The sequence below is a fragment of the Myzus persicae genome, unplaced genomic scaffold, assembly GCF_001856785.1.
Source record: "Myzus persicae strain clone G006 unplaced genomic scaffold, MPER_G0061.0, whole genome shotgun sequence".
NCBI lineage: Eukaryota > Metazoa > Arthropoda > Insecta > Hemiptera > Aphididae > Myzus > Myzus persicae.
This window is the reverse complement of record NW_019104455.1, coordinates 321,989-335,328: the sequence shown is the minus strand read 5'-3', so window position 1 is coordinate 335,328 and position 13,340 is coordinate 321,989. Positions and strand designations below refer to the sequence as shown.

The 13,340-nt window shown below is 32.2% G+C and overlaps 1 protein-coding gene across 1 annotated transcript; it reads right to left on the bottom strand.

Moving 5' to 3' along the window:
- Window positions 1–1,895: 1,895 nt before the first annotated feature.
- Window positions 1,896–12,574, bottom strand: LOC111042291 (facilitated trehalose transporter Tret1-2 homolog). Its single transcript, XM_022326848.1, has 2 exons — window positions 12,193–12,574; window positions 1,896–3,603 (listed from the first exon to the last, which is right to left on the bottom strand). Exons 1-2 carry the CDS (start codon window positions 12,254–12,256, stop codon window positions 2,105–2,107), a joined length of 1,563 nt encoding a protein of 520 aa, XP_022182540.1. The 5' UTR covers window positions 12,257–12,574; the 3' UTR covers window positions 1,896–2,104.
- Between the last annotated feature and the right edge of the window lie 766 nt (window positions 12,575–13,340).

Here is a 13,340-nt window from a genome sequence, read left to right as displayed (position 1 = left end):
TTAAGAACTGTGCTAAATTAAAATAATTTGGTAGGCCTTTAAAATGTAAGTAGGTCGTACTTAACTACGTAATTTGATTCGTTCTTATAATATGCAAGTATAGATGGTACACAGTATAATTATTACTTAGATAATAGATACATTTATAATAGGTTTAAACAAATAAACTGTCAATAAATTTATATTAAGTATTTATTTTTAGTTACTCAGTAATTATTGTTATGGATTAAAACAAAATTATTAATTAACAACTATTGAGGATTATCATTATTTTAGGTATTTTAAGTTTTAAACAAGTATAATATATTTGATGTTTATTTTTGTTGACACTTTTAATAATGAGTTTAACCATTCTGCAGTTTATTTAGTGTATATTATAACGCTTTATAATATAAGTATTCAATATTGATTAATGATTATTAAAGTAAACAAATTAATGTATAAAGTTAAGAAATGTAAGGCCATTGATTAAATATAGGTACATCATATATATACACATTAATCAATGTTTAGGTGAAATACACGGATGTATATTGCACAGAAACGAAATTGTGTCTAGACCTTTTATTAAATATTTAAACAACCATTAGCTCAGTAAGTCATTTGTATTCATCATTTTCACCTTGATCAGTTATCAAGGTCTTATAGAGACAATTTTTGGTCTTAAGAAAAGGGTAACGTTTTGATTTGTTATAGTGATTTCATAAACAATTTAATTCAATCTACAGAACGGAGTATCGTATGTATGTACAATGAATGGTATAAATAATTATTATTAAAAGCTGGACATAATTTTGGTTACGAAATGAATGATCGTGGGTGGACCACAGCGGCGACTGTTGTGTGCGGCGGGTTATTAAGTTTAGAAATAATTAATAAGTAAGTTTACAAAGTACAATGAATGCATATTATTATACAATTGGTTTGCATAATATTGTAATATTATAAAAATCTATATATTTTTTCAGGTTTTGAATTTGGTAGAAAAACAGTTTTAAAACATTTTTTAGTACGTTTTTTACAAATGTTCTTAAGTTTCAATATTTCTGTGATGATTAAATAAACAACAATATTGCTAAGACATTTTAGAAATAAGATATTTACATATAATCAGCTTGAGTAACATTCGTTTAACACATATGATCCAGAGGTTTTTTAATGAGAATTGGGGTAATCATCTAATTTATTATCATGTTAATCATTATCTTTTGTGGTACAAGCGCATCTACAAGAAAATAATACTATATTCAATTTGTTGGTGCTATTGGTATGAATAATTTTTAATTATTGTTATGGTTTGAGCTATATATAAGTTTGAACACTAGAGAATTGAAACGAATTTTTTACAATATCAGTTTAATTTCATTGTTTAATGGAAAGAAAAATATTCTCCTAGTTGCAGTATATTTAAACAATAACTGTTTTTATGCAATATTTTGGTATTAAATCGGCTTGCAACGTTGTATAGTATATATGTTTAATTTACAAATAATTAAATAATGCATTAACAACTCACAAGTTTTTAAATCATATTTACTTTTAATGAGATTTAGTATAATATAAAAAAAATAGTTATATATGTAAATTGGTTTATACACGTTAAGTCTTAATACAAAACTGTGATTAGACAAACAAATGTTGTCACCTTATCGTATTTTTTTAACCACAATTTCTGTGCATATAATATCGTTATAACAATTAATATTATTTTAAAGCTTATACATTAAGATATATTTAAAATTATAATCATACTTAAATTATTCATAATACTTGTTATACTTGTTACAATATTAATGCGAATTGTTAGCTTACCACATACACACACAAAATATACAAAACACTACGGTTGTCGTAAAAAATGATTCAAATAAATATATAAAAAACAAACTTGGTGGCGTAAAAATACAAAAAATACAAAAAAGGTAGGGTTTTCTACTCGATTTTTTTTACATTTCCCCACTCCCCCCAACATAAATCAGTTATATTCATAGATAGACACTATATAATAATTAATAATAATAATAATATAGTAGTGGCCTTTACTCGTGTATACGTGCCGTGGCAGTGTACACGCACAGGAACGTATAACCCCATGTGTCGGTTATTATTTAACGCTGTCACGCGCGTGTTGGGGTGTGCTGAAGCAACTTTGGTCCTTTCCCATACAGACTTTCATCTCACTAGCTTCGACCACGACCACGTTGCCACCGTCCACCTGGTCCACCGCAGCCGCCTTTTCCGCCTTTGCCACCTCCGCCACCTTGTCGTTGTGCCGCCTGTCCGGGAACCACAGCAGCAGCTGACGGCGGATCTCATCGTACGTCTTGTCTTTGGTCTCGGGTACGAACAGGTAGGTGAACGGCACGACGGCCAGGCACACACCGCCGAACAACCAGAAGTAGCCGGATATGTGCAACGCGTCCGACATTGACGGGTACGCCTTAATGATGACGAAGCCCAGCACGTTGTTGAAGAACATCAGCATGGACATGCATATGTTGCGCACGTTGGCAGGGAATACCTCGGTGTAGATAATATACGGCACCATACCCAGGCCCAGCGAAAACGCGATCACGTGCACCGACAAGCTGAGCACGGGCAGCATGCCGGTGTTAATCGTCGAGTCCACCTTGTTGGCATAGAAACACGAGCCGATGGTGATCAGTGCCATGGCGGTGACTGCATACGTCGCCATCAGGAAAAACTTTCGGCCGGCCCTGTGCACCGTGCACGACGCAATCGCCGACCCAATGACCTGGACTACGCCCACCAGTATGGTGCATGAATGCGGGGACATGGTGCTGCCGCTCTTATTGAATATTTCCACCGTATACATGAGTATGATGTTGATGCCGCTGAACTGTGTGCCAGCCTGGAACACCAGGCCGATGAGCAGCGCCTTGACCGTGCCACGTTTCTTGTAGTCGGCCAGCGTGGCCTTGGTCGTTTGGTCACTGTGCCGCATCAGCGAGTCCATCTCCTCGCTCACCTCTTTGTCGTTGTCCTTACCCCTGAACCACATGAGCGACCGCCTCGCCTCGTCCATTCGATTCTTCTGGATGAGGAATATCGGCGACTCGGGTACATACCACCAAACCACCATGAACAACACGCTGATGGCCAGACATGCCACGTTCAAAAAGTCGTAGTTCACCTTCACGCCGAACACGTACACGTACAGCACGCCGATGTTATACATGAGTATGAACAGCGAGCCCAGGCCGGCTTTCATGCTCTCCTCACTCACTTCTCCCACGTACATCGGGCAGTTGATGGCCGCCCCGCTGGCCCCCATACCGCCCAGGAACCGGGCCACCATCAGCGCCGTCTCCGTCTTAACCACCAACAGGATGATCCAGCTGACCAGGTACGGCAACATGGTCAGGAAGCCGGTCGTCTTCCGGCCATAGTTGTCCGCCAACATTCCCCAGAAGAACGTGCCCAGTATGGCGCTGAGCATACCCCAGCTGCAGGCCCAAGAAATTGAGTTTTCCGTCAGCACCTGACCATGGTCGAGTGGTGTCAACGTTGAGTTTTTGAGTATGGGTGAAACCGTTGAAGACCATCCAGTGTAAATTCCAAACGAAAACGTGACGAGATTCACTGAAACAATAATATAATAATAATCACATAATTTGTCACTATGAATGCTGTTGATTATAGTTTCCTGTTGGTCGCATCATATTATGACCGTCAATTTATGACCGGATCAAGTGCGTTGCCGTGACATTAAAATATCATATTAATTATATCATAATATCATCCTTATTGTATAAATTTCGTTTATCTATAGAACTTTGATGTGCGGTTAATAGTTAAATTTGAATGTTGAACACATTCAACGTCAACAGTATAGTTTCAGTAAAGAAGTACATTATAGATACACAGTGATTCACCAACCATGCTTACCTTCCCCGCTCCCCCACAATATCCAATAATATTTTACCTAAATTATAAATTTATTCAAAATTTCAGATTTTTGAAATTTTTAAGTACCTATATTAGATCGGTTTTCCAAATATTTAAATTGTTCATGGAATCTAAACAGTATCGTGGTACGAACTTTTTTTCGAATGAGGGCATCCTTAATAGGTCCTTACTACTTACTGCAAATCGTTAAGATTATGATGTTTTTGAAAATTCTGACGTCTATAAAATCGCATTTCAACAGAGTGATTTCTTAGTTATCGAACTTGATATACCTACTAAATATGTTTAGGCCATGAATATATATAGGTTTATTAATTTTAAGGATTATTATCTTTTACTCATAAAACATACCTACCTTATGTCTTGTAGCTCTGAAATTATTCGTTTAAATTTAAATTTATATAAGAACATTAAGGTTTCGAAAAAATCATCTACTTTACCAATTAATGTAAATAGCAAAATTATAATTTTTATTTTTCAAACGTTATGATGGCATTATGAGTTATGATACTTAGGACAGGTATACAGTGTTTTTGTGATGGTTACCGATTTACGATTATTTTAAACTATAATAATATTATGCTTAAGTATTTCAAATTTGAATTATTAACGAAAAATGTGATAGGCCGTGAAGGGATTGTTCATTGACACTATTTAAAATACTTAGTAGGATATAAACTAAATAAATATATTGTATTTTATTTGTTTAAGTTAATATTTAAATATATATATAATTGAGTACCTAATTATTTTGCTGTAAAAATTTCGACATTTTTTTTAATAACTGAATATTATAAAAAAATAGGCTTTAGGTTTTTTTTTTATTAAAACTGATTGTCTTATTAAAATATGTGATGATAGTGCATTCCGTAACATCTTATCAAAAAACGAATTCTAGTTCAACTGTAATGTAGTAACGCGTAGCACTTGATAATTTAGAATTTCCATATTTTTGGATTGCATTTTTGTAAAATCAAGAATTATGGTATCGCCTAACTCATAATACCTATCCTTTAAACACAGGATTAAAAGTTATGATGGTTAGACAAGTGCGAGTACTAGGTTTAAGTTGTCGTATAATATGGTGATTTTTTTTGTTTGGTTTTGTACTCCCTTATTTTTTAAAATAGTTAAGACTTTCAATTTTAAATGGTAGTCTACATTGTGTAATACAATAATTAGGTATCAAAGATAATATTATTTTTTCACAAATACATTGATGTACGCTTTAACCTAACCTATTGGTTAATTGTTCATTAATCATAACTATTTAAAGTTTGAAGAAGTTGAAGAATCAATATTAAACAATATTAAAAATCCTTAAAATTTTTTCAACTGGTAACTTAACTATAGATTTATAAGTTCGGGATAAAAAAGAATTATAGTTAAATAACAATTATAAAAAAATTAATTTTATTTTTAAAACAGCTGAGAGCTGTGATAAAAAGTATTAATTAAAATAAAATACATTATTCTGAAATTAGTTATTACTTATTACCACAACAAAAGGTAATAATAAGTTTCGTTTAAATATTAAATGGTAGTGGGTATATAATCCATTTTATTCAAATTTGTATTAACACGAAAAGATGTGTAATACATTTTTATTTTTTTTATTTTCGATTGTGTTGATTTATTTTTGGATAAAATATTTTCTGCTAAGTCTCCTGTACTTGAATATCATGATGAGCGTAATCACTAATCTCCTATACTTTAATAATAATACTCATAAACCAACATAGAAAAAACCTTATAAAATATAAATTGTATTTAATCAGCAGCTTAAGAATATTGGTCACACCTTATATACTCACGAACATCTAACGAACAAAAACGACCAACGAAAATTCATCGCATGCAACGCCACGACTACAGTTAAACAGCTGCTAACCAAATGTATCCAACTGAAGGACCCCAGAGAGAGATGATGCCACCCTACAACCTATGTGAAATAATATCACCGAACCCAGAGACGCCATCGATACTTCTTCAACTACTCAAAGATACGAAACTAAAGGAGAAAATATGACATGTGCACGCATAGACTAATCATATTGTAATTAAATTAACATTTAAGGTATCATACTAAAAATATGTAGTAATGCAGAATACATTTAAAATGTAATGCATTTCAGAAATTCCAATAAGTCTAAAAGTTGAGGTGTATATTATGCAAATAGAAAAAAAATTGTATTTAGGTACGGCGTAAGTTGTTGGTTTTTTTATTTTTTTTTTTTGACACGTTCGCCGAGCAATATAATAATAAAAATTACCTATGTGGTTTTTTTTATACATAAAAGTTATGTCATAATTTGTGTAATACATCATGTAATTTATTTCACTTATCGTAAAACAGCTGTTGAAAAACTATTTAGTTGTATAATCTTTTGGTAGGTGGGCTTGCTATAGGTAGGTAAGTACGCTGCACAGTAGCGCGAATAGTATTAATGTGATCGTTTAACGTAGACAAAAAAAAACAACGTGTCATATTAAATGTAATTGATTGTGTCTAGTTAAAATGTTAAACGGTCTGAATAAACTTTGTAGCGTTTTGCGCAGGCAGCTGGTGGTGATAATATGCGTGTTGAGCTCTTAAAACAGTAAAAACAAAACATTTGTTAATCGGTTATTGATATGATTATCTAGGTCATCTTCTATACTATATTATGCTGTAATGTAACACGCATTATACATGTATGTACAGAGGGGGCTTCAATCCCCCAGATAAAGCTAACACAGGAGAACCGGTAAACAAGACGTTCCATTCATTATAGGTAAATCGTAAGAATACCATACTTATATTTATATATCGGTATAGTTATTATATAGTTTGGTAGTCGGTATTTTATACAGTATCGTACTCAAAAAGATGATTATGGATTATTATCAAGGAGGTATAATACTAATAATATATGGTATTATTTTAATCGGGCTTTTGGTATGCGTGGTAGCACGGTAATGGGGTTACAGAATGGTCAAATTTAATATCACGTTCGCTGTATGGCTGTCCTAGCCGGCTATAAAATCTGCAACGTTTTCCATCAGAAATACGAGTATATAAAATATTACACAATTAAATTATATAGGCTGCAGTTGAGACGGGATCAATGACATTTCAAACCATGCAGGGGTGAAGTATTCTACCTCTGATTTTAACTCTCCAACGAAGTCTCTTTCGGATAATAATACGTCAATATTATGAAGACAGTACGCAGCATGACAAAACAGATGCGACTATGTATAGCTATATTATCATAGTTTTTTGATATACACAAACCCTCCTCAAATAGTTCTTCACTTAGCCTATATCGTCCACTTATTATTGGCTGATATTATTATCATTATTATAATTGTAAAAGGAAAAAAATCGACCAATCAAGTGAATAATCCGACATAGGCCTTGTATGGAGGAGATGCGCACCCAGTATCGACAGTGCCCAAAATTTACACATTTTGCTACTGTACATCTTATTTCACTAGCTAAATTATTTTTAATTATTTGTCCTAGTATTGTGCAAAACCGAATAAAAGAACTGCATACCTTTTAATTTGCTACTCCAGATTTCATATTTGCTATGCACACAGTATGTGCTAGTGTGCAATTGTCATATACCTATACTCATGTGAGTCATATGGCAGTAGTTCGGGTGGTCAACGTGGGTAATACTGATCGTGTTGTTCCACACTTCTACGCATGTGCGTAGACCACAGTACCACTTCGTGCATAGTTAAAAACAAAAACAGCATAAATACGTAATTATTGTATTATATATCATGATTCATGAATATTTCTTACAAGTGTAAGCGAATTAAACGAATTATGAATACATTTGTATTGAGTATTAGTAGAAACTTTTCTGGTTTTTGATTTCAACGTTTTCATTATATTGACTTACTATGATAATACATCACTTTAATGAAGTTTGCCGTGACCGCAAAACAAAATCCCACCGGCCTAATATAAGGTCTATGGCTACTGCATACAATTTTATACCCTGCATTCTTCATCATACTGCATCATGCCATCATCCGCAATGATGAGTATCAATTTTTCTATGATTATCCGTACGACTGTGATGATATAGGACCATTGACTAACGTTAAGTTATGAAGTTTGTGTACATATACTGCAGATCGATGCAAGATGACAAAGGACTTGTGGATAAATGCTGTGTATAATATTATACAGTCATAATATACATTTGCGTATAACAGCATGGATTAGTGAGGTAAAGTCCCGCGGGAGACAGTAGATCCTCCACAGAGTTTACCCGTGTACTAGTCTCTATAATAATCTGGAGTATTAACTTCTTGACGTATTGGTAATGATATTTGTTTATTTTCTATAAATTATTTTTGAATAAACCAGACATGAAGGAAACAAGGAAAGAGATCACACGATTACTATAACTGGACATTCTTATGTACGAACTAATAATGTTGATATGGATATTTATTTATTTTTTGGATTCTATATATTAGACTATAAGAGCGGCAGTCGCATGTCATATTGCTTGCATATAGTGATGTGAATGATATTATTTTTGGGTAGAAGAATAATGACAGATTTTTAAAGCAGTGCGTAAGGTACGTTGGAAAACTGATGATTTCGGATGATTTTGTTTATTCGTTTTCGGCGAAAAGAGTGTTTTATGATATCTGAAACTCGATATTTTAATCGATTGTTTACGTCTGTTCATCGTTAGCCATGTAATGACCCGACGCACCACGCACGCCAATGATCATCGCCGTATAACATATAGGTACGATTCATATATGAACATTGGTATACAACTTTAAAATCGTAAATATACTCTTATATTTTATTAATATAATATTATGATGCGCAATGTATATAATATATTTGTATTGTTTATCAAACGCCAAAACGACCATTTTACATAATATTACAAATATGGTAATAAGGTATATGTGATTATATAATACCTACCTATAGTAAATGAGACTAGTCGTTGTATTATATGTTTTTACACAATGTCTTGCCCGTGTGTATAGCACGAGTAAAACGATGTTCTATATAGACCTCCAGTCGTTACTATTTATTTTTATAGTTTATCACTTATCGTATGTCTTAGCTGAGCATAATATTATAATAATATCATAATTAACCAGTTGGTACATCTCGAAACGCTTACCCACGTCACAATCACTATGCATGTACAAGCAACTAAGTAAGTACCTACTGTAAACACATTATCAAATAATCGTATACGTCTATTCCTGTTGATTGGTATTCCTAGCTATTTTTTTTATATTTTACTCATTAAATTGGGTTACCGTCGGGCAGATTCCGTTTTTTTTTCCGTGTTATAGGTGGACGAAAAATAATCGCGAGTTACTCGTATGATATAATATTACAAATTAAAAATGTAATAATAATATATTGTATATTAATTATATATTATACATTACGTGCCTACCGATCACGTGCAACAGCAGATGTAAATCATTAATATAATAAACGAACGGTTATTATGTGTACAAACATATTTATATATACATAATATATACACATTATACACGCCATCAGCTATATTATTTTAGTCATATCGAAACGATACAGAGTACTATTATAATAACAGTTATGCATATATTAATTGGTACCGTACACGATTTAATCCGACGTCCGCGATTAACGTCAGAATATCGTGTAGGTATACCTATACAAATATAATCAAATATATTGTCAAATAGTATATAAAATATGTGTACATAATATTATAATCTATATACCGATACTAAAAAATTAATACATCGCAGTGAATATGATATTTTCATAATCGCATATATACATATAATAATAATAATAATATATCTATATATTATATATAATATATCGTCGTTGCTTACCGAAGGTTACGGGGGAGTGAGTTGGTAGGCGGTGGTGGTGTGTGTGTGTGTGTGTGTGTGTGTGGAGGGGTGGAGATGGTGTGGACGTCGTTGGAAACGTGTGCGAGGTGCATATTATCATGCGATTTATTTTGAAATTTACAGTTTCATAGTAACACGCGCGACGTGTGTTGTTTAGTTGCTCGCCTCAGTGTGCGTTCCTATACGTAGGTATACCTAAAGGTATTTTATGCATGTGCAATGCACATATGCAGCTCGTGTAACTGCGATACACTACAATAATTTCTATTTTCCTGTCCTCGGGCCTTCGCGTAATTTATATACGATGTCGGCCGGGTACGGTTTTTATAAATTTAAACATTATCTCAAACGTAAATCGACCGCGGTACATACCTTGTTATATATACATGTATATATACATAATAATATATAGGTACCTACATAAACGAGTCGCGCGTAATTTATATCGTAGGTATAATATGTACACCTTTAATATCATAAAGTTTGTCACTCCGCTACGTAGGTACCTTTATACACATACACATTTTATCGGAACGACGGTTTTCGACAAACGTTTTTTACGATCCAACTCGAGAACTCGAACTCGGTCGGTCGACGTACCCTTGCCGGTCGACCTATAGCTACGTATCCGAATCGGTTGTTAAAAAATTCGACAACTCTACTACTGTAGATTTGACGCAGCTGTATAAATATTGTGCACCTATAAATAATATATTATCAATTATTGTCAATTCCGACGCATTTATATTATAATATGGATGTAATTATAATTCATGTAACCGATTTTAGCAAACGTAATTATATTATATACGTCGTTTCGTTTTAATGTTATTATAATAACAGTCTGATTATTTCAATATACTCATCAGACCGGATGACGAAATTACTCCTCTCGGTTTATTTAACATTATAGTCCACTACAGATATTGGGCATCGTTATTAAAAAAATAAAAATAAATACAGTCGCACGCGAGACTCTGAACACCGTTGATCGTTTTTAATTCGTTACGTTATATCGTATTACATAGTTGACGTATAGAAATATATGTACGACGCATTTGCACTACATGTATTATAGGTACCTATATATGTTAACGGCGTGTTTGTGTTTGGTTATATACACGTGAGGAATTGTATAATTAATGTTTAATGTTGATTTAAACAAAACGATGACCTGGTACAAATCATATCCATCTACATCCGTTTCATGCCGACACGGTAGTATAATATATTGACCGGTGCGTAGTTGCGTATATTAAGCTGCGTAGACGTAGGTACACTAAAAGTAGTCCCGGGTCTCGACTGAATAAAAAATACGTGGGAGGTAGGTGGTTTTGATAATCGAGAAGACATTATGGCTCAATGACTGTGATAATAACAATAACATAAACAACATGTTTTTGATAACTGACAGGCAGTTTCTAAAACCAACTGCTTTATGAGGTATTATGACGTACTACCTTCTGTGGTCTGCTGTCAATCCATGTAGACAGGTCAACCGCTAACGAAACTGTTGAACCACTTTAAAACCCCCCCAAAATGGGTCTCCACCAAAATGAAAAGAAAAATACATACATTGTAGACTGTATTAATTCCTAGTAGCACCACTTGTTCTCCTTAACATCAATTAAACCTATTACAGTTGGTAAAATATCCAGTTTTTTCGACAAAATATAAGCACTATTAGAGTATAGTGTTAAAATAATTATGTTGTATATTTATACTATATTGAATAAATATTGTAAAATAACGTTAAGTAAATCATTATATCGTTATGGATCATACATAAAATCATATAAACTATGATAAGATTCAATTATTCTAATATGAACTCAATGAACTACAGATAAATATATTATGTGTAAACTATAAGTGAATGTTGTATGTCAAGTAACGAATTCGAGTTAAATTAAAAATTAAACTTAACTTTCAACCAAAAACATTCAAATAATTCAAATGAAAAAAATATTCAATATCGATTAGTTTTATACTTAATATTATTTTAAAACCATACATAAATATAAAGGCATATTTAAAATTGTTTTTTATTTCTGAAGTGAAATGGTGTAGTAGTTATTTAAATTAAATACTTCCGGTAAATATATTTCAAAGCGTTTTTAAGTTTTCAAAATGATTTTAACACGGTTATTTATATTCCTCGTGTGTGTATCATAAGTATATAATGTATAAATTATGTTTTATAATTTATTTAAAAAATACACAGAACAAGTTTTTAAAATGTTCTAAAATTTACTTATTTATATATTATTTTTAATACATATCAAATAAAATTAAATTAAAATAAGAATAAAAATAAAAATATCATAATTAATATGTATTCACAAATGTGTATATAATACATGAACTAACCTGTAATTGCTGCGAATAATTGTCTACAGTGGCCCTTAAATTTGCTTCCTATAATATTGTGCATGTTGAAACGTTTTAGTTAGAGTTGGTTTATTTATTAAAAATGTCTTTAAAAGGTATCGATTGTCAACAGTTACAAAAAAAAAAAAAAATCAAAAATTAAAAACTGAAAAAAAGTATTAAAAAAACGATGCGCGTTTGCGGACGTAAATGAAACGTTTAAAGTTGTAAACTTAGGCAATGTACCTTATATATAATGTGTTTGCGCGTTTTTTTTTCGTAACGAGACTGCGTGCAGCACTCTCAGCAGCAGCAGACTAAAACTAAATACTCGTACCTTAGTCGTTATGGTGTGAGACGCCGAAAAATTGTGAACTCAGTCATTTAATCGCATTATGTTATGCGTATCCAATAATAACATTGATAATACATACATCATTAAACATACATCTCTGTTGATGATGACTACGGCGTGCCCTGATTGGTGGTCAGAGTGGAATTTTTTTTAAACATTTTTATCATTATCCACCTCTTGGATGATTGTTATTTTTTCTAGCTATTTTGGTTTGTTTTTTTTACTACCTTCTCGAAATTGTATTATTTAGCTTCAAAAATAAAATAAATATCACAAATCTACTTACGATCAATCCAAAAAACATTTAATGAGTTATTAAAGTTAGTGCATATTATATAATTAGGTAAGCTTAAATAAATCTACTTAATTAACCAGAGAAACACGAGAAACTCTAAACAAAAATTAAATAACCACACAAATCATATATTATTCACACTGTATAATATAATATTATTTACATTAAAACGGTTTGAGGAGTAAAGTTTGTAGACATAAACTATTAAAATTAATCAATTTTTGACGTTGACAGTGGTTTTTAAATATAGGTACACTGCAGTTAACTCTTATCATGCCATTTTGTTGGCTAATAATTTTATTATTAGACTTACATTTCACAAACATCATTTTTTTCCATCCTATCTACGTGTTTAATAAATTAAATAATAATCACGACCTTCCACATCCTAACTAATGTGAAGGTTAAGATCATTAAGGGTTTAAAATATTGTAAAGTTCATACAGATAAATCATATTCATTATTTTCAATTATGACGCGGGAAACTGAAGTAAGAAA